General features: G+C 45.0%; 1 protein-coding gene across 2 annotated transcripts in view; it reads left to right on the top strand.

The window, feature by feature from the left end:
- Window positions 1–26726, top strand: part of NECAB2 (N-terminal EF-hand calcium binding protein 2) — a 136165-nt gene that overhangs the window by 92230 nt on the left and 17209 nt on the right. For both annotated transcript variants that reach the window (XM_077309904.1, XM_077309905.1), the window contains exons 6-8: window positions 11719–11855; window positions 18978–19096; window positions 21770–21849. In XM_077309904.1, the coding sequence (XP_077166019.1) occupies window positions 11719–11855; window positions 18978–19096; window positions 21770–21849 (336 nt within the window). The remainder of the gene's footprint in view (window positions 1–11718; window positions 11856–18977; window positions 19097–21769; window positions 21850–26726) is intronic.

Genomic DNA, 26726 nt, shown 5'->3' with positions numbered 1-26726 from the left:
TATCCCATCCCACCTCATTCAGATGGTTCAGATGGAGGATGTGTCTTCTTCCACTAGGAATGAGTGGGTGCAAGTTTAATAGATTCTAATGGACTTTAACAGACTTTGGGAAGGGGTCCTTGATGGAAACACCGGGGGTCTACCCTGGCCTCAACCAAATGCCTGGTGCAAGAGCTTCATCTTACAGGCCCTGCGGGAATTCCCCGGAGATACTAGCTGGGTCTGACTCTCCTTAACTCCCAAGATCAGAGGAGACAGGACTAGTCTGGGTTATATGTTCATTGGACCATAATACAGAGTTGGTGTAATGGATGTGTCATCCTGCCATATGCACCCTTGAAAACACAGGAACAGCTGGAAAGGGAACGTGACATTTCCAGGCTCCACTTAGGGTGTTGTAAATACTATTATGTGTCATAAGTCTCTGGGCTGATAAATGATGGGTTTTCTGTATATTTCCCCAGGCTTTGTTTTCACTTTCCCTGGCTAAAAAGAAAAAGAAAGAAAAAATAAAGAAATTGAAGAAGCAAGAACTGAGAACTTGTGACATTTGGTTTCTCTTTTGCCCTCCTCCTTTCTTTGGTTTAGACATCGTGGGAAACCAAAGATGAATTAAACTATTGATGGTGGATGTGATCCCCTGGGATCTCCACTAGCCTCTCCACTAGCTAGGGCTGCTTCCACAGGGAGATTGTCCTCCAATAGCGCACTCCATGTCCCTACTTTCAGAAGAGCCTCCACACGCCTCTATGCTCCTCCAAGCATGCCTTGTGGAGCCTCCAGAGCTTCCCCCTTTAATTCAGAACAAAGGACAACTCTCCTTTGTTCTCACTTACAGGAGAAATGGCAGGATAAATGGAGGTTGCCAGGCCTGGAGGTCCTGATGCAATTGTCATCAGTAGTTGTGCACCGATGCCACAGAGATGTGAGAGGCGAGAGGACAGCAAAAATAGCAGCAAGTGACATGGGAATAGGGCAGGTGGATTCTATCTCTGCAGGCCACTGCTCTGCTCATTCTTATGCCCATCTGTGGAAGCAGCCCATGTTCAGTTAATGGCGTGATGAGCCTTCCAACGAAGTAGACTCCACCACCCTCTGAGGCCGGATCAGCCACTGTGGCTGTCGTTTTAGAGCTGGTGTGGTGTAGTGGTTCAAGTGTCAGACTACAATCTGGGAGAGCTAGGTTTGATTCCCCACTCCTGCCACAGAGGCACAGTGGGCGACCTTGGGGCAGTCACATGCTCTCAGGCTAGCCCACCTTACAGGGCTGTTTTTGTGATGATAAAATGGAGGAGAGGAGAATTGTGTGAGGCACTTAGGGAGGTAGCAGTCCACTCTGTTTCCTGGTAACCATGCAGAAAGAAGAATGGAAGGCAGCTCCGTAACTCCTGCCTCCTTCAAACATAACCTCCAATCTAGAAGCAAGAGGCTACCCAAGGTGGGGGGAGAGATGTGCTTGGAATGCAATGAAAAGTGCCTTATTTGAAACTTCCGATTTTTTTAGTAAAGCTTTTAATGTGATGCTGACTTCAGGTGAAGCTGCCAAGTACACAGTATGTGCATATGAATGTGTAGAATTTAAAAATTATTATTATTATTATTATTATTATTATTATTATTATTATTATTATTATTATTATTATTATTATTATTATTTATGGTAGACAGACAGACAGACAGACAGCACTTAAATTGGCACAGAAGAAACAAATGGAAATGGTAAATTTGTCAAAGAGAAGAGGCAGGACCAAAATGAAAAGATAGGAAGGTCAGTAAGTTGCAACGGTGGCAGTTCAGTACCATGGACAGGGAACTTGGAGCTCTGAACTAGGTGTGTCGGTCCCTGCACACAAAATAAAAGGCATCTTCAAGTAATAGATAAGGAATTCTCTGCTACAGAATATGGAGGCAGCTGAAGCTGAGGTGGCTTTAAAAACAAGTAGAATGCAGACAATCTGTTTCCCCCCCCCCCCTCATCTTTGGAACATGCTATGCCGCAAGTTTGGTGCCTCGACCTCAAACCCCCACCCAAGCCTGGAAAAAACAGAAAGGGGAAAATCCCAATAGACTTAAATGGCATTGAATGGACTCAGCTGAATAAAAACTACACTATAGATGATTTGAAAGACTCAATTAGGTTCGAATAGATTCCGATTGAATCAGCTGTCCGAATTGTATTCTCCTTGCGCCTACCTACCTAGAACACTGGATCTAACTCTGTTTAGGATGACACTGCCCATTGTCTCAGCAGTCCCATCAATGCCTTTGAGCTGCAACAACTAAATACATCTTCCCAGTATATTTCTGAATGTCGAGCACTTAGGTCAAATAATGGAAGCCTGATATCGTCATGTCCTGCCTGCTAGCTTTACTTCTTTATTATTTATTTATTTATTTTTAAGAAAAAGCAAGGGGAAAACTTTAAAAACAGATATACGAAAAGACAAGAATCTAACCTTGATGGAGAATCTACAGTTTCTATAAACTGTTTCAAAGTATCTAAAAATAAGTCCATGAGCCGTTTCCATTTATATGCTGTGCATTCAAATGCTGAGGAGTTCTAAGGTCCTCAATTTATTGACTTACCAAAGGTGGGCTTTTATCTTCCCAGTGCCGAAATACACAAGTCTTTTAACTGTAGTAAGGGAATGGAAGGTCCATTTTCATTGACTTTCTGTAAGCCTCAAAGAGATGCGCAAATAGTTTGAAAGTACCTAAGTGTCCTTAAAGATCAATGAACATTCTAAGATAAAATTGATATGAGGAATCATTTCTTCCCAGAAAAACCAAATGGCTGAACCCACCCAGCTTGCTAGCTTTACATAAATGGCTAGCAAATAAATGTCCAGGTGCATTTCTTAGTGCCGACTGGAGTGCCAGCTTGGTGTAGTAGTTAAGACGAGTGGTCTCTAATCTGGAGAATGGGATTGGATTCCCTACTCCTCCATGCACAGAGAGCTGGGTGGTCTTGGGTCTGTCACCGTTCTCTCAGAACTCTCTCATCCCCACCTGCCTCACAAGGTGCCAGTTGTGGGAAGAGGAAAGGAAAGGTAGCTTTGAGACCTATTAAGGGATAGAAAAAGAGCCTCTTGTGGTGCAGAGTGGTAAGGCAGCAGACATGCAGTGTGAAAGCTTTGTCCATGAGGCTGGGAGTTCGATCCCAGCAGCCGGCTCAGTTGACTCAGCCTTCCATCCTTCCGAGGTCGGTAAAATGAGTACCCAGCTTGCTGGGGGGTAAACGGTAATGACTGGGGAAGGCACTGGCAAACCACCCCGTATTGAGTCTGCCGTGAAAACGCTGGAGGGCGTCACCCCAAGGGTCAGACATGACCCGGTGCTTGCACAGGGGATACCTTTACCTTTAAGGGAAAGAAAAGTGGAATATAAAAACCAATTCTTCTGCTTCTTCAAAACGGGGGCTGGGGACTTGCTGATTTGCAGACCTGGCGAGGAGTCAGGTCTGCACATCAGGAAGCCCCAATCCCAATGGGGCAACAGCTAAGCTGTGTGCTTTTGGAAACCCTTGCATGATTTACTTATTGATTTACTTACTTCATTTCCCCCACGCCTTTGTCCTCAGGGCAGGGATCCACAGCGACGTACATCATTCTCCTAATGTAAGGAGATGCTAGGCTGTGCATGACTGACCAAAGGTCACCTAGCCAGCTTCAGTGGCAATGGGGGAATTCCAACCTCCCAGATCCTAAGCTTGCACTCTAGCCATTTCACTGCACTGCCTCTCTTGATGAGCACCCCCTTCCGTAATATCTAAAAAGGGAATAATGGAAGTTCATGTGGAAACTCCCCCTCCCTTTCATTCGTAAAAATAAGCATGCCTCCGTGAGAGATGGCTTCTGTCTCCAGATAAATGGATATTTGAATATATGTATGGCACACTCAGTGGTGAATGGAATAATTTTGGTTCCCGCCCATTTTTGTTCATTCATTATCTCCACTGGCACCTGATACTCAATTCCTGCAGCGATGTGATTTCTGAGAATTATGAATTTTATTCAAATGGGTTTTCCCGGCAGATTGGCCTTGTTTGCAAACATCTATCATGCACCTTCAAAGGGAGGGAAATGAGTTTCGGAGAGGAGAGGAGAGTGTCTATTTATAAATGCCTGAAGTTTAGTTTGAGGCAAAGCTTGGATAAGCTACAGAAGAGTTTCCTCTTGCATTCCCCTTTAGTACAGTTCACTCCTAGACTTCTGACTATATGTTAACATCTTCTTTAGGAGATGATTTATAATAATTTATTATCTGTGGGGGAAGCAGCATTGGAATGGTGGGTCACATTCCAGTTACCACCTGTTAGTTTGGCCAGAATAGCCTGAGGGTTGACATTCGATTCAGAAAGACTGCTATTGTGGTTTGGAGTCTCTGAACTCCTTCTTGGGTCCAAAATTAATATAGATTGGACCTCTTGTGAAACCACGGATTGCTCTGCTGCTCCAGCTGGGTGGCAATGGCATCACATACCAGAGCTTGAAGGCTTTGGATACTATCACAGACAAAGTTGCTGGGCAACAGGAGCATCTGGGAATTTCCCAGGCGAATCAGGAGCTGCCATGAGTGCCAGCCTTGAGCTGGGACATTATTTGTGCTTGGGTGGGTGGACAAGGATGACTTTGGGCAACTGGGCCCAGCACTGTCAAGCAACTTCCTGCAGCCCAGCTCCAGAAGTCAGCTCATGACAGAATGAGTGGGGTGCAGAGACCTGTGTGCTGCAGTCTACTCTCTGTCCTATGGCTCTGATTGAAAGGAGCAGGCCAGAGGGGCACTGGTCATTTGGCAACCATCTGCTGCAACTCTCCATTCTGTGTCATGCTGCTGATTACAGTAAGATGCCAGGACTGTGGAGCCAAAGATTCCTTGGTTGATGTTCTCTCTTGTGAATAGAAAAGAGACGGCTACTTCACTCTCACCATGGGTCTTGAAAAGCAGCCCTTTTCTTTGCCGTATTGCCCAAGCCCTGCTTCTGTCAGTGAAAAAGCACTCAAAGGGATGGCTAAAGCACCGGTGGAAAGGGTGGGTAATGAATTGAACTGAGAAATTGAATTGAGAGCACCATGAGTGATGTGCAGCTGTGTGGAGCTGGAAGGGGAAAGGTCAGGAAACGCTTGAAAGTAACCAGTTATTGTTATTGTTAAGCCCGTTTCTGGGTTTTGTTTTGTTTTTTTGTGATCGCTCAGAAGCAGAAGACCAGATATTTGCTAATATTTAAAATTTTAGCAAAAGAAAATTCCCAAAAGCAGTTGTCAGGGTCTCAGTAACTGCCTCTGCACCATCTGGTGTGTTTTAGTCCTGGTGGTGTTTCCCAGTTCTACACATTTGCCAACTGCAGGTGTCAGTGCATGCTTGGGATATGTAGAAATCCTGTCCCATTCAAATGCAAAAGAGGGACTGACTGTTTTTCAACCTTACTCTGGAGCATGAAAAAGAGACAGGGGGAAACAAGAGTTTTGACATTACTGGGGCCTTGGGATGGATTGCCCATTGCAGGCTTCAGGCCAGCTGGGATCCAAATGCCCAGCCATCCAGCGCTGACCCAACCCACTTTAGACATGAAGAGGAGAGAAATGGCTTTTCATCTCTGGTCTGGACCTCAGCTGGATCTTTTTTTCTTTTTTCTTTTACCTTGTTGCAAGAAGGGAAAGAACTTGGCTGAGTTGTAATTAATTGCATGAATTAATTTGTGTGTGTATGCTTTTAACTAGCTCCCCCCTTTTTGCTTTTCTTTTAAATAGAAAGGTAGGAGAGTGCCCTTGATTCTGCTGAGATCTGTGTGCCTTCATCAGTTCCCATAGCAACAGACCTTCGTTAATCTTTTCTGTCATAAACCCAAGCCATTTGCGTGTATGGGACTTTGATTATTCAAATTGCCTGCGCGTGTGTTCAAATAAATTATAATGAGTGATATCTCTATGCTCCCTTATTATGTCTTGGTGGAGTTATTAAAAATAGCTGCTGATATATTTTTTTAAAAAACATTAGTCTGTCTTCCCGCTTTGCCCCTTTGTTGTTAAACTTTTAAATAAAAGTTCCCTGTGACTCGCTTTGTCTTCTTAGGATGATATCGCTTTGCTGCATTAAACCAGCAGTGATGTAGGCAGAACCCAAGACCTGCTTTTCCTGTCCTCATTTTGGTGAAGGTGGGATGTTAAAGTTAGTTCTATTTGGTGGTGGTAGAGAAAGATGGAATGGCTGAAGGGAAACCATTTATAAAATTGACTATTTGCTTGTATCAGTTTTACTTTACAATACTTAACATAAATGCAATCCACTAAAAACAACAGAATCAAGCTTTTCTCCAGTGGTAAAAGCACCCAAGGCAAATCCTTAACACTATTTCGCTCCCTTATATATTTTGGAAACAGCCTCCTGGGAGGAGACTGTCCGGGGCCCTGTCTGTCCAGGTTCACCCTGATTGGCCCTTCCACTCCAGCTCCCACCCCCCCTCCTTGCCTGCTAGAAGCCTTGTGGCTGTGGTCTTCATTGTCGCCCACGAGGAGAGAGGCAGCAACAAGGCTTCGTGGCCCGCAGGAATGTTCCTGCTGGGGGGGGGGGGAGAGCGGGAGTTTGCAGCCTCCCTGAGGACAGCAAAGCCCTGTTGCCACCGGCACAGGGGAGGGCCTTTCCACTCCCTTTAGCTTACTTTGCTGGCCAAAGGGAGCCGTAGCCACCCTCTCACACCCTTCTGCCTGCTACCCCTTTTCAAAGCCCATTTTTAAAATAGGCTTTGATTCTAGTGTATATATAAAGAAATGCAACAGATTGCCAATTAGAGTGATCCTCAGCAGATCTCTTCAGAAGTAAGTCTCATTTTATTCAATGAGGTTAATCCCAGGAAAGTGTTTTGGGGATTGCTCCCACAATATGCTGCATAAAGCAGAAGGGGGGGGGGAGCATCAATAAGCAAAAAATAAAAAAGTCAAAAGCCACGGTGAAATCAAATGATTCGGCTTGGTGTCTAAAAGCCAGTAAGGTAAATTCCAGACAAGTTTCATGAGCAAGGCTATTTCACAGTGTTATTATGTTTATTTCTGCTTGCCTTGTTTTGCTGATTGAGGCACAGAAATGCTGACCTTAGATCATAAGCTGGCTGATACAAAGAAAGAGGTCCTTCAGGTGCCCTGTCCCCACACTGTTTAGAGCTTGGGAGTTGTAGATCTATGGCAGAGCATCTGCCTTGCATGCAGAAGGTCCCAGGTTCAATCTCTGGCATCTCCTTTTAAGAGGGAAAAGGTTGAGGTGGTAGATGTTGTGATGAACCTTTTCCTGAGACCACTATCAGTCTGAATAGACAAGACCAACCTTGATGGACTGATGGTGTCAGGATCTTCTGCTGCAGCATCCCACCATGATTTGAGTGGGGAGGGGACTTGGTTGTTCCAGCCGGGGAAAGATGCGTTTGTTTGCTGGCCTGTGTTATCTCACTTTGTACTGGGCCCCTGGTCTGTTTCCATCAACAGGATGGAGCTGAATGATGGGGGAAGTTGGAGAGTTATCTGCAGCTGGACCTTGTGTGCTGAAAGTGGCACCTGGGAATTACTGAGTCGTTTGTTCTCTTGGGAAAGTAGTGACTCTGCCTTTTCTAAATCACGTCATGTTAGTGTGTCTGGGGAATATATTGGTCTGTATGTAGCTAGCAAATCGGTTTCAACAAGAGGCATCATGTGCTCTGTTTCACTTTTTCAATAAACCACTTTTGCTGCTATGCCAAGCCTGGTTCATCGAGGAGTCAGTATGGATGTGACAAATGGTCTGATTCAGTAGTAGTCAAACTTATTGCAGTAGGCCGTAGGCCATCGCAAGATAGTCTGATTCAGTATAAAGCAGCTTCATGAATCCGTATAAGGTTCTGGAGAGCTGCCGCCCATGAGATGAGACAGTGCTCACCAGTGGTCATCTGACTCAGTCCAAGGCAACCTCCTAAACAAGGTTTCACTCATCAAAGTTCTGTAAGAAAGACTTGATGTAAACTTGCAAACTCATGCTGAGAAAGGGAGAATCAGCCCAAGCAATTGGCTGTGATTGATAGCCTGTGGATCCTTGAGCAATTAAACAGAAATTACAGCTGGGTTGGGGAGAAGTATTGTTAAATCTGCATGCTGTGGCTAATTGCCTGCCCCTATGAATCCATCTGGAACACTGGGAGAGAAATGCTGTTCCTTGGAGTTTTATATTCAATATAATAAATAAAAACCGAACAACTGTCTATGCAATGCCGGATTTACCCTTCCTCTGTTCTACTGTAGCAGATTTTTCTTGGTTTGTTTTGTATATTCTATCAAATAAATTCAAGGGGATGCATTTCTATGTGTTCCGGATGGATTGCTCCTGGCAGATAATTAAGCCGCTGAGTATAGATTCAGAAATCCTCTTTCCCTACACTGCTGTAATTTCTATTTAATTCCCCAAGAACCTGTGGCCATCAGTCACCTCCAACTTCCTGCCTTCCCCTTTCTTGCAAAAGTTTGTGTTTCTCCTCCAAGGTTGCGTCTGGTCTCTTTTATAGAACTGGGGGAGGGGGGTATGCTTTTTAGTCCTCTCAATCTGGGTAGCTGATAAATTTGTTTCAGTTGACCTGATGGACAGAAATGTATATAAGACCCAAGATTCATATTCCTCCTCCTGCCTAGCACAAAACTCAATGAGTGACCTGCTTTCCCCCATCTCCACTTTCTGAATTTCATAACAGGGGGCTGATGAAGAGCTGATAAGCCCACAACCTTGCCCAGTGTTTCCTATCCCTTTAGTTGGCCCTAATAAAACTTCATGGATTTTTCTTGTTTTGAGATTGCCCATCCTATCTCACAGGGTTATTGAAAATTACCAGCTTCAATTTGGGAATTTCCTGGAGATTTGGGGGCTGTGCCTGGAGAGGGCAAAGGTTTGAACAAGGAAGGAGATCTGCAGGTGTGTGATGTTATGTCTTTTGATGACGTACCTCGGCTGGGGAATCGGGGGGGGGCAGGGGGAAGCTTCGGCGCAGCCCAAGATGCGGTCAGAGACGCGGCAGGCCTGCTCCTTGGGCCATGCCAGGGACTCGGGGGGGGGGGACGACGGGGGCGGGGACGGGGGCGGGGGGGGAGGCTTCGGCCCTTTCTAGCGCCCATTGTATTTCTACATACAAAGGGCTTAAAATCTAGTCTCATATATTGATCATCTCTTGTATCTCTCTCTGTCTTTCTCCCCTTCTTAATCTTGTTCAATAATGAAATAATCTACTGATTATCTTCAAGTAATGCAGATTTCTCAGCTTGCCTGCCCTTATTCTGAAGAAATAAATCAATTTCTAACACTTAGGCTGCAGCCCTGAAAAGGGGTACCTGGGAGCAAGCCCCAATATGGGAATTACTTCTGCGTAAACATGCATAAAATTGTACTGCTAATTACCGTAAACTTAACTGCTAGAACGTATCTTTTTTTCCAGTGCTGGGCTACGAAAATCCCTGCGGCCATTAACAAATAAAAGAAGCTTGAAGCAGCCGCGTTTGTTTGAAAGATAGACGTTTTGGAGCCTTTGAGATTCTGTACTCTTATTCTTTTGATCGTACTGCAGAATCTTTGTCATTAAGATGAAATGCCACAATGGTTTCTTTAGAGAAATATGGTTGGGGGAAATCTTTTGTTGCCCCATATATACAAAGTGAGCAATACTCAGTCTGATGCTTTCTCCTTCATGGGATGATCTGGTGATTTCTGTAGCTGCAGAACAACAAACCAGTCTCTTCAACTGTGATTTAAATCAACATGCCAACTAATCCTTGCAGAGCTCACAAAAGGGTACCCACCTGCCTCTGCCCTCTGCATAGAGATGTGGGCAGTGGTATCCTGAAGAGCAATTAGAGAAGAGATTTTTTTTCCAGCAAGTGGCACTCACTGGCACTTCACATGGGAAATACCCTTCCACTCGAAGCTGGCCCAGTACCTACACTGCTGTGAGTTAGGCGGTAGTCCAAACATGGTTCTGTTTGTCCAGGCTTTTAACTAAGAGGGTGATCTTTTAATGACATTTTATGACATGGTTTTAGTGTTAAAATTGTAATTTTTAAGCTGTTCGGTTGTCTGTTCTGGCTAAAATCTGGTATTTTAAGTGTCTCAGCCATCTGTATTTATACTTTGGCTGTGTGTGTTTTTAAATTCTGGATTTTAATGAGTTACTTTGAATGTTTTGTGTTTCTATTACGTTGCGTTTTGTAAACTGCCTCAGGCAGGCTCCCTGTAGAGGTGGCATACAAGTTCTCTAGAGGAGCAAATAAAGGATGTGGTCTGGATGTCATGAAAGCTTCTTCATCGGGGGGGAAAAAGGCTAGTTCCTGGTGGGCCATGGGTACAAGCTTTTGGCGCAGCTGATGAAACAGGTTCTGTTCCACAAGAGATTATGATGGAAATCTGTTTTGTGATAACAGACTGACATGGATACCATGAGGAGCTTCTTGTCTGATGGGTAATTTTACCACAATAAGAACATTCCGGAGCCTGAAGGACCACTGAGACTCAAGCAAGAAATGTTGTCGTATTCCAGAGATCCCCAGAATTCCTTATCCCTTGGGCATTTCTGGGATCCTTCAGGGAAAGCCGCTGTTTTCTGATCTCCCACAAGTGATGCCTTCTGAACTCTCCTGAAGCAATTTCAGCTCAAAGAGAGTGGGGGGTGGCCAAGACAGGCTCTTTGGGGAAGAAGCAAGTGGGAGCTAGGAAACACAGTGACATTGAGACAAGAGCATCCCAGGAGCAAGGAATCCAGAGACACATGGATTCCAGAGTACCCAATGTCCCTATTTGATGCTCCGGTCCACTGGGCGATTGCACCTGGGTACACTCAAAAGCACAGTTTATATTCTGACGCAGTGAAAATTGTATAAGGTTTCAAAGCATTATGAGCAGGTGCAATTAGTATGCAGAACCAGGTAAATATAAGCTTTGGTGACATTACTGATGTCAATGTAGAGCATCAAACATTGAATAGGAAATGATTGCTTGATTTGAATAAGACGTTCAGCCAAAGGGGACAGCCAGAACAAACAAATAGTCATTATCTCGGTCACTTTTTATGTTCATCTCTATTTTTGTCAGTGGTCTCAGTTCTCTGTTTTCCACCGTTGGTTTGGTCTGTTCAGATGACTGCACTTTTTATGCACACTGTGTGTGTACACTGCAAATCAGGCATATGTGAAATGTACATTTAACACATCATGTTGGTTCGTTGATAACAAATGATGTTGAAAGATGAACAGGCTGAGCAGAAAAAACAACACAGAAACAGAAAATGGTGCAAAGTGATGGGTTCAGATCTCAGAAGATGTGAAATGGAAACAAGACATTCTAAAATAAAATAAAGTACAAATGTTATTTATATACTGCCTTATCCTGGTTGGCTCAGGTCAGTTAACAACAGACTTAAAAACAGGCTCCTGCAATAAGGACAATTTAATCCCAATGTTCTGTTACTGTTTTTTTAATATATGCATGCAAATTTTAACTTGATTTGAACATTAATTTAATTTTTAATTGAATGGCTTTTAAATTGTATTGCTGAATTTTATATGCGGTCCTGCAGATAGGTAGGACCCAGATCACGTATAGCCTTAAAGGTCAAAACCAATATTAAGAGAAAGTGGGTTTTTGAAGATGCCACATACATTGAGGAAAGAAGAGCCAATACTATACTTGGAGTTATTCAGAGTTCTATCTTCCTCTTCCCCACAGGTATATGAAAGAGGGACTAACGTGGACCAATTTGTGACCCGCTTCCTGCTGAAGGAGACAGCCAATCAGATCCAGTCCTTGCTGAGCTCTGTGGAAAGTGCCGTGGATGCGATTGATGAACAAACCAGCCAAATAAGGTTGGTTACCTTTATCTGACCTTCAGTTCATCACACGGTTTACACTTAATCTGTCTGACAACCTACTGCTGTTTTATGCAGCTTTTGTTCTTCTAGGAAACTTTAGACAGAGCAATGCTTGGTGAGCATGCTACCTCTTAACTCAAAATGGATTACAAGCTCTGGATAATAGGTTCCCTTACTCCCAAATGCAACTGTTTTGGACAGGGCTGTTCAAGTGTAGGGACAGCATGGCGGAAACTGGAGCAGGAGAATATGGGGATTCGGAGCTTTCTTGCTGAAAGAAGTTTCAGAGACTGGGGAAGATGAGAACTTGTGTAGGGGGAAGAAAGTTGTCGTGAGGATCTGCGGTTTCTCTTCTCTCAATTTTTTGCAAAAATCTAGAAAGGGAGCCAATTAAAAGCATATCAAGAAGCGCCAACTGAATTCGATGTGGTAACAGGAGTTGAAATGTCGCAGAGCTCCACAGAGCGTAAAGCTTCTTGACCAGAACCCAAAATGGTTGCCATGGAAACAGGGGGGGGATCAGAAGCTTGCGTCAGGAGACTTTTTTCTTCACCTAGTCCAAATTAAAGAAAAGAAGCAGCAAGTCGCAAAGGACACTGCTTATTAGACCTTTCAGTCCATTTGAGTCGTCAGATAAGAAATTTCATCAAGATCCTTTCTTCAAGATCCTGTCTAGCTCTCTGCTTCCAGTTCTCTAACATGCAGTATAAATTCTCCCATGTCTTGCCAGCCCAAGCCAGTGACACAGAGCGGTGCTTGAGGAAGACAGTATAATGACAGCAGAATGAAGGCAAAGGGGTGTTACTTCCTGTTATGGAAAACAGGACTTTACCTGACACCAGGCTGCTATTTTCAGCGGCAGTCCTGAGGTTCTTATAGCATTGTAGCTGACATGGGGCCGCTGTTTTCAGTGGTAGGCCTGTGGTCCTTATAACATGTAGTTTTCTCCCTGTGTCAAATGTGTCAGCAGTTATTCCTATTGCATAGCTCTAGTTCTACTGTTAATTTTTTTTTAAAACCCTTAAAGGCCTGAGAGGGGAGGAGGAAAGTGGAGTTTAGTTCCACTCCCCCTCTGGGCAAGCTGCATGTGGATGCCTGACTGCAACCATCCCACCGTTTCCCCTTTAAGACAGAGCAACAGGGAGGGGGAGGACAGGAGTCACACACTTTGTGTTCTGAGTGAACCTAATGTCAAGTGAAAGTAAAAAAAAAAAGACAACTTCCTGTACTTGAGGAAGGAAGAGAGAGCAAAAGCTTTGTGTGAAAGGCACACCCTTTCTCATAACACAAACACCTTTTTTTAATTAAAAAATTCTAGTGCTGATTTTTTCTACCAATTTTTAAAAGGTAGGAAGGATACAAAGGTAGCAACAATACAAAATATAATAATAAATAATAAAATTATATTAAAAAAAATACAAAATAGAGTCATCCAGACATTTTTCCCTTTCTTCCAAGAAGGCCATTAGAGGTTCCAGAGTTACTGTCTTTTCTCTAACCTGTAACAAGTTTAGCCATTTCCACTAATTCTAACGTCTTCAGCCACCAGTTCTCTATTCATTGTAGGTAGTTTTGCAGTTTTCTTGTTAGGTCTTCCATATAAGAGTCCTGCAGCTGTTATCATGTGCAAAAACAAAGTCCCATGTCTATTTTCAAGATTTTTGGGGTTTTAAGACCCAATTGAAATCATAGAATCATAGAATCATAGAGTTGGAAGGGGCCATACAGGCCATCTAGTCCAACCCCCTGCTCAACGCAGGATCAGCCCTAAGCATCCTAAAGCATCCAAGAAAAGTGTCTATCCAACCTTTGCGTGAAGACTGCCAGGGAGGGGGAGCTCAGGCAGCCTATTCCACTGCTGAACTACTCTGACTGTGAATTCCCCCCCCCCCCCTGATATCTAGCCTATATCGTTGTACTTCTGGTCTCATTTGTAGAAGACCTTTAAAAATGTTTGCATGAATAACACAAACACTTGTTATTATGTTTCATCACAGGGGTCACAGAAGAACAGCTTGTTTTTATACCCCACTTTTCTCTACCCGAAGGAGTCTCAAAGCGGCTTACAATCACCTTCTTTTCCCCTCCCCACAACAGGCACCCTGTGAAGTAGGGGAGGCTGAGTGACTCCGAGAGAACTGTTCTGTGAGAGCAGCACTATCAGGGCTGTTGTGAGCCCAAGGTCACCTAGCTGGCTGGATGTGGAGGAGGAGTGGGAAATCAAATCTGGTTCACCAGATTAGGAATTGGTGCTCCTAACCACTATACCAACTTAACATTATCTTTAGAAATTATAGATGCAACGCAGCAGTTTTAGTTGGTGCCTAAGTTGCTGGTGGACTCTGCTCCTGCTCTTCTGTTGCAGGCCAACACAGCTTCCCTCGGAGTCCGTTTTAGGGACATTTACAGAGAACAGCAAAACACTTTGTCTTCATTTTCCCTTCCTGCTCCCTCTTTTTCCCCAGCAAAAAGCCAGCTGCTTCTTTTCTTTGTTCTGTTTTATACAGTAAGGAAGTCTGAAATGTTTCTAGAGTTTCCCCTACTTTTCGGTTAATGCCAGTTGCTTTTGTTTTTTTTCTCTTTTGGCAAAAGCTGCCAGTTGCCGGCAGCAGAAGTCTATTCCTAAGAATTACTTAGCAGGGCAGCCTTGAACTCCCTGCATTGCAGATGGAGACACTGCATCGTCCCTCCTCCCTCTGAGCACAGCCATAACTTACTCCTCTGGTGCAGCAGTTTCATTTTTAACAAAGGCACAGATACAAGACCTATTGGGGGGAGTTTTGGGGGGGGGAGTTCCCAGAGCATAGCCAAGCAGTCACAAGACAAGGAAACATCCAGCTGTCCTTGCTCACAATTAGGGACATGGGACATGTTGCCTTCCTGTAACTGAAAGGCTTGGTGGGATATGCTGGATGAGTGTGTTGGATGGTGACTGGAGTATATGGCCATAATGCAAGTGTGGTATGTGTAGGGTTGCCAACTCCTGTTTGGGAAATACTTGGAGATCTGAGGGGGGGGGGGTGGAGCTTGAGAAGGGATGAGTTTGGGGAGGGGAGGGTATCAATGATTTATAATTCCATAGGGTCCATCTTCCAAAGTAGCCATTTTCTCCCACTGAACTGAGCTCTGTTGCCTGGAGATCAGTTGTAACCCCAGGAAATTTCCAGCTACAACCTGGAGGTTGGTAACCTCTGGGCATTGAGTTATAACTTAGTTAGGAGCCTTTCTAACACACTGGCTGAGTCTGCCATCAGAACCGGGCCGAGAGGCTGTCAGTGTGAATCTAAGGCAACGGTGGCCAAAGTGGGGCTCTCCAGATATCCATGGACTACAATTTCCATGAGCCCCTGCCAGCATCATGCACTAGGAGCTCTGTAACTCCCAAGTGTGTGTGTAGGGGGCTAGTTTCTGGAGACCACAGCACTCATGGAAAGGGATATCAGTGGGGTTGCTAATCTCCAGGTGTGGCCTGGGGATCTCCCAGTATTACATTTGCTGTCTAGACAGCAGAGTTCAGCTCCCCAGAAGTTCAGCTCAGCTCTATGGCATTGTACCCAGATGCAGTCCTTCCCCTCCCCAAACCCCACCCTCCCTAGCCCCTCCCCCCAAATCTCCAGTTATTTCTCAACCCAGAGCTGGCAAACCTAGACATCTACCTTCCTCCCCATACACACTCTCTCTCGTATTGTTGTCACAAAGTGCAGTAGCACAGGGAAGGTGTCATTTGCTCCTTGGAGATGTGTATGTAATGGCAACTACCTGCAAGCTCTCCAATGGGGAAACAGCAGTTCTTCAGGTCCATTCTGACTGTATTCCCTATCCCACGTACTCCCATGTACTTGGAACATGGTCCCTGTATGCGTGGTAGCACAGGGTTCCCAGGACACCTGTGATTGAAAGCCCTTGTGGCAGCCAAAATGCAAAGACTTTGCATTTTGTGAATCGGTCCCATGAAGAAAAGTGTTTCCTCTGAACTGGGCATCTTGGGAGGCAAATTCTTGGCTCTGGTACCCTGAACAGGCTGCACTTTGAGATCTTCACTGATTTTGCTGAAGTAGCCATGCCCACCTTCACTAACTTAATAAATTGAGAAGGATGGATTGAGGGGGAGAGTAAATTGATTTTCACAAAGGCGTCATCAGTCTTCAACTACAGCAGTGGATCACCTTCCATGAGCTTTTGCGTTTATTTCTTAAATGATGTTTGTTCTGGGTGGTTCCCCTCCCCCCCCCCCCATGTTTCTCTAAATCAATCCATCCTGATTTAAGAATAATCTTGAGCCTGGCCCTGGGGGATTCAGAAGCAGATGCAGGAAAACATATAATTCAACTGTATGAACAAGATTAAGGTTTTATGGTAAATTTGATGAGCCTCTATATTAAATGATAAAAAATGGTGCTCTTGGGATTCACAGCCACTCCGATTGAAATCCATTGATCTTTCCAAACACATGCACACATGAAGGCACTTTAGACTAAGTCATACCGCTCGGTCATTTAGCTCATTTATCAGCTCCAGATAGCAGCGATTCTCCAGAGTTAGCTCCAGGCTACAGAAGGCGATTCCTGATGGATTCTGTTTGGCTGGGGTCTGGTAGCTTTAGTTCCTGACATTTTCCTAGGAACCGTGGTCGGCACCTTCATAGTTAGGACTTAGCAAGATGAGGATGGCTCTGTGCCACATCCTACCTCTGAAAATGCCAGCCACAATCATACAGCCCAGAATCCCCACCACAGCCAGTTGACTCCGGCCATGAAAGCCTTTGACAAGTCATTTCTGGAACTTGATGCTTGAGATCCTTTAACTGGGAATGCCAAGGATCGAACCTGGGACCTTTGGATTCAAAGCTGATGTTCCATCTCTGATCAACAGCCCCACTAGGAGCTCCTTGTGAATATATATAGCAACCTTTTATCAAGCCAAGCTATTGCTCCATGTAATTTAGGGTAGTATGCCCTTCGGTAGCTCCCCAGAGTCTTCAGCAGGGCAGGACTTACTCACCACCTGCTACCTGAAATCCTTAAACTAGAGATGCCAGAAATTGGAGTTGGACCAAGATGCAAAGTTCATGTTCTAGCACTGGACTGTATACCCCCCCCCCTCCACGGTATACTGTGAGGTAGTCAGGACTGTAAAATCAAATTGTATTACTTGGAGAGGGTTCATGACTCAGCTGGAGAACATCTTCTTGGCATGCAGAACTCACACACACCTGCTTCTCCATTTAAATCAACTGGGAGTAGGGGGATGGGAAAACTTCTGTGCAGCTAATAAAACCTGCTCCCCCTTGTATTTTGAGATCTCACCCAAAGCAGGCCAAATTGCTCCTTATTTATAAGATCTTCTAATTCCAAACCACTGGAAAGCTTTCTCTCTGGCCAGATGCAATGCTGTACCCTCGGCAATTCTTTTAGGAAGCTTCTAGAAAGTGGCACTTTCAGATAGGAGCTTTAGTTTATTTAGTCATACGACCTTAGACCAGAATACAAAGGATCAAAAAAAATATTAAGGATAAAAGGATTCTCAAGCATTTGAAATAGTTTGTGGATGTATTAACTCAGATAGGTACTGTCCATGCAAAATTAGCAATATAGAAACTGACCCGCACGTCTCTTTTGATTGTCCTTTTTATACAATTATTTGTATAAAATATTTGAGCCCCATTTTGATAATGGGTACCTGAGGAACGGTCTTTCTCCCTCTGCCCTGCACAGGATTCTTCACTCTTCAGGTACAAATAAACTGGTGATCCCTGGCCCATTGGGAGTCCACCTGGCCTCGAGACCTGCCTTGTAGAATGAGCTCCTGGAAGAGCTAAGGGCCCTGCCGGAGCTGACTCAGTTCCACAGGGCCTGTAAGACGGAGCTCTTCCGCCAGGCTTTTGATTGAGGCCGGGTGGACAGAAGAAGATCTACCTCCTTCTAAAGCTGGAGTCCAAACTTGGAATTTCTCATTATAATATCACCCCCAGGGACTTAGTAGATCTGGCAGACTACAGGGAGGGATTGGGGGAGGGAGGAGGGTGGGAGTCAGGGAAAGGAGTTGTAACTGTATTATATAACTTTTTTGCGTGAAATGTTTTTTTCTTGCTATCTGTTTTATCTAGCTGCAGTGCTGTATTAAAATAAATTTGAATTTGAATAACTTTTTACTGTATGTTTTCTTCTGGTTGTTAGCCACTGCAAGACGGCAGGCCTGGGAGTGGTGGCATAGAAATATAATTAATAAATAAAATAAACAGGGGACTTCCTGACCTTCTTAAGGTTTTCTTTCTTTTGGATAATACCAACATAGAAGTGATTGAAAATGTGGCCACATTTTTGCAAGGTGCAATCAGATTGCATCAGGGCCACCGTTAAGGACCATCTGCCGCATACTTTTAATTTAGTACAAATCCTTATATGTACTTTGTCTTTTTATGCTTACTTATTCTAATTTTCACCATAATATAGTTTTATGTGCCAATAAAGGATTCGGAAAAACTCTGGCTGAGGTTTGTGGTGAGCTTGTGGGCAGACTAGGAATGAAGACAGGCTGGGAATGAAAGCAGGCTGGTAAACCTATCAGTCGGAGAGCATCCATCTTTCATCAGTATCATGGGTTGACATCAGCACCGATGGATGTCGATCATGGATCTGCTCAGACCATTTTGCTACCAGTAGTTATCTAAGCAGTGACTTGGTTTGATTTCAGAATACAGTGCTGGCTTCTTGGCGTAGATTTGTGTTTGACTTGATCATAGCCCCGGTGGACGTTTTGATGTAGTCTGAAAAGCTACAGATGCAGGAGTGTAGAAGGAAGAAAGGTCTCCAGATCAATGGCACACGTGGGGCCATGGCTCAGTGGCTGAGCCTTTGCTTGGCATGCCAAGGTCCTAGGCTCAGTACGGTACAGTTTATTAATACAATCAACAGCCAGCAGAAAATATGCAATTAATCAGCAAAAGGTCCTTGGTTCAATCCTCACTATCTCCAATTAAAAGGATCAGGGCTAAAGGGGTGCCTTTCTTGAAGAGCAGTTTTAAGCCATAGATCTGTTTGGGGAGAGGGAGCCCACACGATGAATTCATGTGTTCTTTCATGTATGTGTGCGTGTGTTTCCTTTCTCCAATTGCAGGCACTTGCACAGTAAATCTGGCCACAGTGTCATGGACACCTGGTATGACAACCCTGTGCCTACTTATGCCCCCAATAACAGAATCATGACCAAAGAGCGCAGAAAAAGTTTCCAGACTGGTAAGGATTTTTTTTTTTAATTCTGGGAGACCATTTCTTGCTAATAATGCTAATAATTTGGGATGATCACCAGCTTGTCGAAGGGATACCTTTGGAGTCTGGAATTCGTATTTATTAGTTATCACATGGCCTGTGTAGCATAGCTGGGAGATCCGAGAATTGTCTGGCAGCCAGGCAAGGGACGTTCAGATGTGGTTGGCCATTTGCTTGCCTCTGTGTCCTGACTCCTAGTGTTCCTTGGAGGAACTGCCACCCAAATCCTTGAAGGTTTCCTATCCAACTACCAGCCAGGGTCAGTCCGGCTTAGCTTCTGAGACCTGGTGGGATTGTGCTTGTCTGGGCTCTCCAGGTCAGGGTGGAATTTTGAAGGGTGAGGTCAACCAGATAGTGGAAAGAAGCAGAGGTATAGTCTGGAGCTGCAGTTGCTGTTCGGATTTAGAGAGACTGACAGAGACTTTGGGAATTGTGAGTTGGTTGAACGTGAGCCCATCTAGTCTTGCTGCCGACATTTATGACTCTTTCCGTGATGCTCTACAAGTAAATCTGTGAATCAAGTGAGTTTTACAAAGAGGGCCTAGCTCCCTAATGCTCTCCTACCCATAGGAAATTAAACCTGGTAGTGCTTCTCATGTAATTTCTCATCACTTATTTGGATGAAGTGCTTGCTGTTTGGTTAGCAATTATTCAGAGAGGGAACAATTACCTTGTAATTGAATTCTGGCACGCAGCCTTGGCTCAGCATAAACCTTGTCAATAAGGACACTCAATCATACTCCAATGGTGCAATAGTCCATGTGGTGACCCTATAGCCGAGGGGAGAGGGCAGAAGGCCTGTTAGTTAAAAGGTAAAGGTATCCCCTGTGTAAGCACCTGGTCATGCCTGACCCTTGGGGTGACACCCTCTAGCGTTTTCATGGCAGACTCAATACGGGGTGGTTTGCCATTCCCTTCCCCAGTCATTACCGTTTACCCCCCAGCAAGCTGGGTACTCATTTTGCCGACCTCGCGAGGATGGAAGGCTGAGTCAACCTTGAGCCGGCTGCTGGGATCGAACTCCCAGCCTTATGGGCAAAGCTTTCAGACAGCTGCCTTACCACTCTGCGCCACAAGAGGCTCTTATAGAAGTGCACCTAGGTAAAGGTAAAGGTTTCCCCTGTGCAAGCACCGAGTCATGTCTGACCCTTGGGGTGACACCCTCTAGCGTTTTCATGGCAGACTCAATACGGGTGGTTTGCCAGTGCCTTCCCCAAGATGGGCTCTACTGTCCTCCTGCAAAAGCCAGTGTAGTGCAGAACTTAAAATATCACACTAGGATCTTGGAGAGCCAGGTTCAAGATCCCACCGTGGTAGGAAAGTGGAGGCCTCTCTAGATCAGGGGTGGCCAAACTGTGGCTCTCCAGATGCTGGCAGGGGCTCATGGGAATTGTAGTCCATGGACATCTGGAGAGCCACAGTTTGCCCCCCCACCCCTGCGATGCAATAGTATTTCTGAATTTCATTAAAACGAATGAGCCATAATTTGCACAATCCATCTCGCCAGCCACATAAGCCTGATAAGCCACTGGTCCCATCCACAGTGGAACTCACATGCATTGGATTTGAACCATGAAGCATCTTAACAGAACAAGTGCTCTCCAGTCACAGCTGTGCAGATGTGACTCTGGGGGAGAAGTCCTTTTTCCAGTGTAAATGATTCCAGGCCTGTGATTCCACTGAGGATTCGGTAAGCTTGGAACTTGATCCTGGGTGAAAGGGAATCCCAAGGAGAAGAATTAATTCTTATTGTCCACTTTTTCCTACCAGAAGGAGTCTCGAAGCAGCTTACAATCGTCTTCCCTTTCCTCTCCCCACAATAGACACCCTGTGAGGGAGGTGAGGCTGAGAGAGCCCTGATATTACTAAAGAAGAGTTGGTTCTTATATGCTGCCTTTCTCTACCTGAAGGAGTCTCAAAGCGGCTTATAGTCGCCTTCCCTTTCCTCTCCCCACAACAGACACCCTGTGAGGGAGGTGAGGCTGAGAGAGCTCTGAGATTACTGCTCGGCCAGTGCTGTGGCGAGCCCAAGGTCACCCAGCTGGCTACATGTGGAGGAGCAGGGAATCAAACTCAGTTCACCAGATTAGAGGTTGGCACTCCCAACCACTCCACCAAGCTGGCTCCAAGTGAGCATCCCACCAGAATTTTAAGGTTGCTTTCCATAAAGCTGGCAGCCAATATATTCCTCTGGCTTTTGTAGTGTCTCATGCTAAGATCTTCTGCTCTACAGGAGCTCCTTTATGGTATCCATGGTTTCTGCTAAAGTGGAAACAGCTCAGGCTTCCTTTCTTTGTACCATATTGCAGTCCCGAAAATGTTTCGAATTCCAACTTGCTTTTTGAAGTAGGCTGCGTAGTTCTCATTCATTGAAGACCTGGGCCACTGCAATGAAACTTAGATTCTTTTGGTCGGCTCAAAATTGTTTGACAGTTTTACTACTGTTGTCACAACAGGATCCCCACGTGATCTTGGAACATCTTAGGAGATATGAAGTTAAGAAGCATTGGAGTGATTTGACCAACTTTTGGATATCCTGAGCATTAATCAGGAAACTTCAGAATTGCTCAGGAAGCATCATCAGGATAGAATAAACCAGGATGCTGTGTTTTTTGCCTTGTAACTCTTCTCTTTCTGTAGCATCTTCAGATACCAAGGAGGAAGGCTTGGAAGCTCAAATCAACCGGTTAGCAGAGTTGATTGGAAGGCTGGAAAACAAGGTAGGGGTTTCTTTTAAGTGTTCTGTTTTCATAGAATCCCTGTCTTTTGCGTTGATTTATTTTCATAAATGCACACAGTGATAAAAGAAATACAAACAGAGATTTTTTTTTTAGAAAGCCATGCATTACATAGTATAAAAATAGATTGACTACATGAAGCTGCCTTATACATCACAGTCAGTGCTGACTACTCTAATGGTCAGTAGCTCTCAGGTGGCTCCTGGAGACATCAGAAATTGAATCTGGGGCATTCTGCCTGTCATGCAGTGGCTCTGCCACTGATCCCCAGTGATCCCCTTTCATTCCTCCAAAAGAAGGAACCAGCTTGGTATAGTGGTTAAGAATGACACCTTCTAATCTGGTGAGCCAGATTTGATTCCCCGGTCCTCCACATGCGGCCAGCTGGGTGACTTTGGGCTAGTCACAATCCTGATAGTGCTGTTCTCACAGAGCAGTCCTGTCAGGGCTCTTTCAACCTCACCTGCCTCACCAGGTGTCTGTTGTGGGGAGAGGGAAGGGAAGGCGAATGTAAGCCGCTTTGAGACTTCTTTGGGCAATGAAAAATCAACTCTTCTTCAAATGAGGGGCCTCCTGTTCTCAGAAGAAAATTTCCTCCATCTGAGGGATCCTGTACTTACCAGAATGATCAGAAGATCCACCCATTATTAGTTTGTCCCCTGATAATTCCACAAGAATAATTTTTGTCATGGTGAACACCTCTTTATCAGGTGTACCAATGATGCTACTTTTTCCTCTAGACACTGAGTACATATATATGATGCCAAAGTTAGCAACTCTAGCAACTTACATGCGGCATTGAACAAAAATCCACGGATTCCAAGCTTTTATTTGTTCCCATAGGAAATCCTGAAAGAAAAGTTGGTTTAGAGATTACTCACTTGGCCACTAGCAGCCTAATAGCCCAGTCTAGCCCCATCTCATTAAAACTTAGAAACTAAGCAGAGTCACTAGGGTTAGTATTTGGATGGGAGACCACCAAGGAAGACTGGGATTCCTCTGCAGAGGAAGGCAATGGCCAACCACCTCGGCTCATCTCTTGCCCTGAAAGCCCCATGGTCCTGGGGTCCTGTGAGTCACTTGGGACTTGTCAGCTTGCTGTGATTTATTTGACTTGGTTGCTGGCCCAAATGATTGTATGTATGGTAAGGGGACTGAGTCAATGTACTCTCTTCATCAGGAGATTCTACAGATAGGTGGGGTACAAGTCCATAGAGTCCCCCCCACCAAAACATCCTTTTTTTCCCAGGGCAATGGATGTCTGTAGTCTGGCAATGAGCTGTAATTCCAGGTCCCTTCTGGAGGGGAGCATCCTTAGCTTAAGTGGGCTTGGAAGTAATTGGACCCATGGGTACCGCTGGCAGGTGCTGGACCTCCAAAAGCAAACTAGGGTTGCTAGCCTTAAGGTGGTGCCTGGGGAATCTCTCTGCATTACAAATGTATTTATTTATTGTATTTATTATATTTATATACTGGGCTTGCCAGAGGCTCAGGGCAGTTTACATGGAACTGGAGAAAAACAGTACAAATAACATGATAAACTGAACAATAACAATACAGTCATAACAGAAGAACAATATAATAATGGAACAAACATGATGAGAACCTCCATTTAACTTACTGACAGTCCCATGACCGGAGGGGGAGGGTGGCTGACAACCCAAGTCCAAGTGGAATAAGACTTTCAACATATTGATGGACTGGTGGGCTAGAAGACAATTTCAATTTGAATGTTTTCCAGCATTTCTGAAGAAGTTGTTCGAGTCATCTTCCCTCATTGAAAGCTAGATTTTAAATTAATTTCCATAGCCTTGGCTTTAAAAAGAAAATAAATTGAATCGCACCCTTAGCTTTTGACCTTCCAGAATGTCTGGCTCTGAGCCGAGACGTGAATGTTTCCTGTAAAATGAGAAGATGTAGGTAGTGCTTTGAAGAATGACAAGGTACATGCTGAATAGGACTGGGGACTGCGGCATGAAAACAAAGGCTGGTGGGTGAGAGAGAGAGGTAATCTCTCCACCATAATGCTTAATGCCCTTGAATCCTGAAAAGTAAAGGTGAGAGCGAAGGCCACAGGCGATGCAGAACTCGGAGCTCCAGCTAAAAGCCATGAAAAATAATATTATGCAAAGATGTGTCGTCGCTGGCAGAAGACCGTGAAATGCACAAGGCTGTTGTGAAGGCCCAGCGTGGCGCATTGAATTTTTTAAAAAGGAGAGTGCATTCTCATAAATTTGATTTCTATAATGTGGAGGCACAAAAGAATAAGCTCTGGGATGTTTCGGCAGCTTTTTTGGACCCAGAAAACAGCATCAGATTTTACAGATAAACGTTGCTATTGAATGCACTGCTGTGCCATGGCTCTATATTGTTATAAGCCAGGGAATATCTTCTAGTAATAAGCCAAGGCTTTCTTTCAGAGGATTGTCTTTCTGTAGGCTCCGGAATAAGCCTGCCTCCTCCATATAGCTGCAGTCACCTGTTCACACACCTTGTTTCTCTCCGACCTCTGCCTGGAATGAGGAGTCTTATCACAGTTTGCTGCTGGATAGTTGGGAGGCTACCACCATGATAAGCAAAGCAAGAGAGAGGCGAGCTAGGGGAATGGTAGTGGCCCAGTGGATAGAACTCCTGCTTGCATACAGAAAGTCCCAGGTTCTCGCCCTGGTATCTCCAGTTAAAAGGCTCTCAAGCAGGGGGTGTTTAAAGAGAGCTTTCTTGTTAGCCATCATGTGTCACAGTAGACCATACAGGACTAGTAGGGTTGCCAATTCTGGTCAGGAAAATTCCTGGAAATGGGAGGGGAGGGGCTGGAATGGCAGAATTTACAGATGGCAGCAGACCACAGCAGATATAACGTCATGAAGTTTCCCCTGCAAAGCAGCCATTTTCTCCAGGGGAACTGCTCTTGGTCATCTGGAGATCAGGTGTACTTTTGGGAGATCTCCAGGCACCGCCTGGAGGTTAACAGCCCTGTATAAGAACAGTTTCAAATTTCATTCCTTTGTGCTGAACTGTCCAACATGCATGTCTTTTATCCTGGTATCTTGCCTAGTATTGCACAAGTGCAATACGGGTGCAATACCCTGTTTGCTTATTTGGGGAGTGAGTCCAGTTGGACTCCGTGCCATGGCCCCAAGAAAGCTGCAGAGGGTCCTGTTTTGAGTCTTTTGTCTGTCTGGCATTTACCAAGGAAGATACGCCAGATTTTAGAACCCAGAGGGCTTCGGTGTTTCTTTCCCTATAAGCCTGTCCGTCACGCCTGATAGCCATGCCGGGGGCAGCCAGCACCAAGGACAACTCAGTGAACGGATTCAAAACATTTTTGGAGGGGGGAAGAAACTAATTGGTTTTGTTACTTTGCAGCCCTGATCGCTTCCCTCCCCTTCTGAAGTCTCTGTAGAAAATCTCCGCTGAATTCCGCCAGCTCCTTTCCCTTTCAAGTGTACCCTAAAGGGATAATGAAATGGTGATTTATTGCACATACCAGAAATATGCTTTCTCTCAGTGGTATTCTAAAATCCATAATTTAAATGAGCCATTTCAGCCTTCTCTCCTTCCAGAGATTGGGTTTTCCCCTCTTAGGGCCAGTTTTGCTGGTTATTGAAATAAGACTTTTATAGATATCCCCGCAGTTGTAATGGATAATAAACCTACCAAGCGTAGCCTAGATTTGCTGCTGCCCAGGAACAGACGCCGTCTCTGCTGCAGAGATATTCTTCCGGCAGAGAAGTAAAAACCCCTTTACCTTCATAGCTCACCTTATCCCTCGATGTTGGGGATCCCATTAAGGAACAAGGCCAGCGAACAGGGGTTGGGGGGGGGGCAAGACCGTGACTGGCTTGTCACTGGTGCATGTTTTTAAAGTCCCTTCGTCTCATAGGACCCTTCTGGGAATTTCCCAGTCTTTGGAGCAAAGGGCTTGGCAGAAAGGACTCGCCTAAATCCCCTCGACACATAATCCCCATCCAGTGCCTGGAGCAGGCTCTTCAGTGCTTCTCCCCACCCTCACTGCCAACACAACCATTGCATAACACCTTTTATTAAGACTGACTCAAATGTCACAAAGCCGTAAGCAGCAGAGACAAACTCCTGCCTGCCACCGCCACCCCTTCTGCAGTCACTCTTCACTCTCTGAGCAGGTTAGGACCGTATCTACGCCAAGCGCAGCCTCTGGCGTCTTTTCTTCATCAGGGATCCTTCTCAAGGGGCAAAAGAAGATGCTGTTTGTTTTCCGTCTCTTAGAAGCTTGTGATGTAGCTGCCCGGAAGCTCAGTTCATGTGTCTTTTCCTTTTAATATGTTTCCTAAGCCTGCTTCCTCGCTGCAGCTTCTCTGAGATCCTTAAAGCCCCAGGCCAGGGGGGGGGGGAGGGGAATCCAATCCATTTCATCTCACTTTTTGCCTGGGTTGCTTCCTTTTGACTGACTGGATATTAGTAGCCATGGGGTAGCCGGTGGTAGGACTCAGTGATGCCTGGTCTCCCCTACCTAGTCAACAGGGCCTAAAATATAATTACGTTTCTAAGGAGAGCAAGTCCAGCTATTAAAATACTTGAGGTATGAAGCAGATGTGGGCATTCTGGGCTAGGTGGAGCCGATTTAGTAGTTTTAGTCCCTGATTTTTTACCAGTAACTGTGGCTGGCATCTTCAGAGTAGCATCTTCAAGTCTTTGGCATGGAGAGGTTCCCATCTTGACCACTTTCCAAATATGATACCTGATTCAGGAACAGATCGCATGAACCATGTATCACCCGACCCCTGCCTGATCAGCCAGCTGCAGTTCCACGGTCTGGCCATTCACAGTGGTGACACAAGAAAGACAGCTTGGCCTAGTGTTTAGGAGCAGCAGCATGCACT

This window comes from Paroedura picta, chromosome 14 (assembly GCF_049243985.1).
Source record: "Paroedura picta isolate Pp20150507F chromosome 14, Ppicta_v3.0, whole genome shotgun sequence".
Lineage (NCBI taxonomy): Eukaryota > Metazoa > Chordata > Lepidosauria > Squamata > Gekkonidae > Paroedura > Paroedura picta.
Note: the sequence above shows the minus strand (reverse complement) of the source record. Positions and strands in the feature narration are given on the sequence as shown.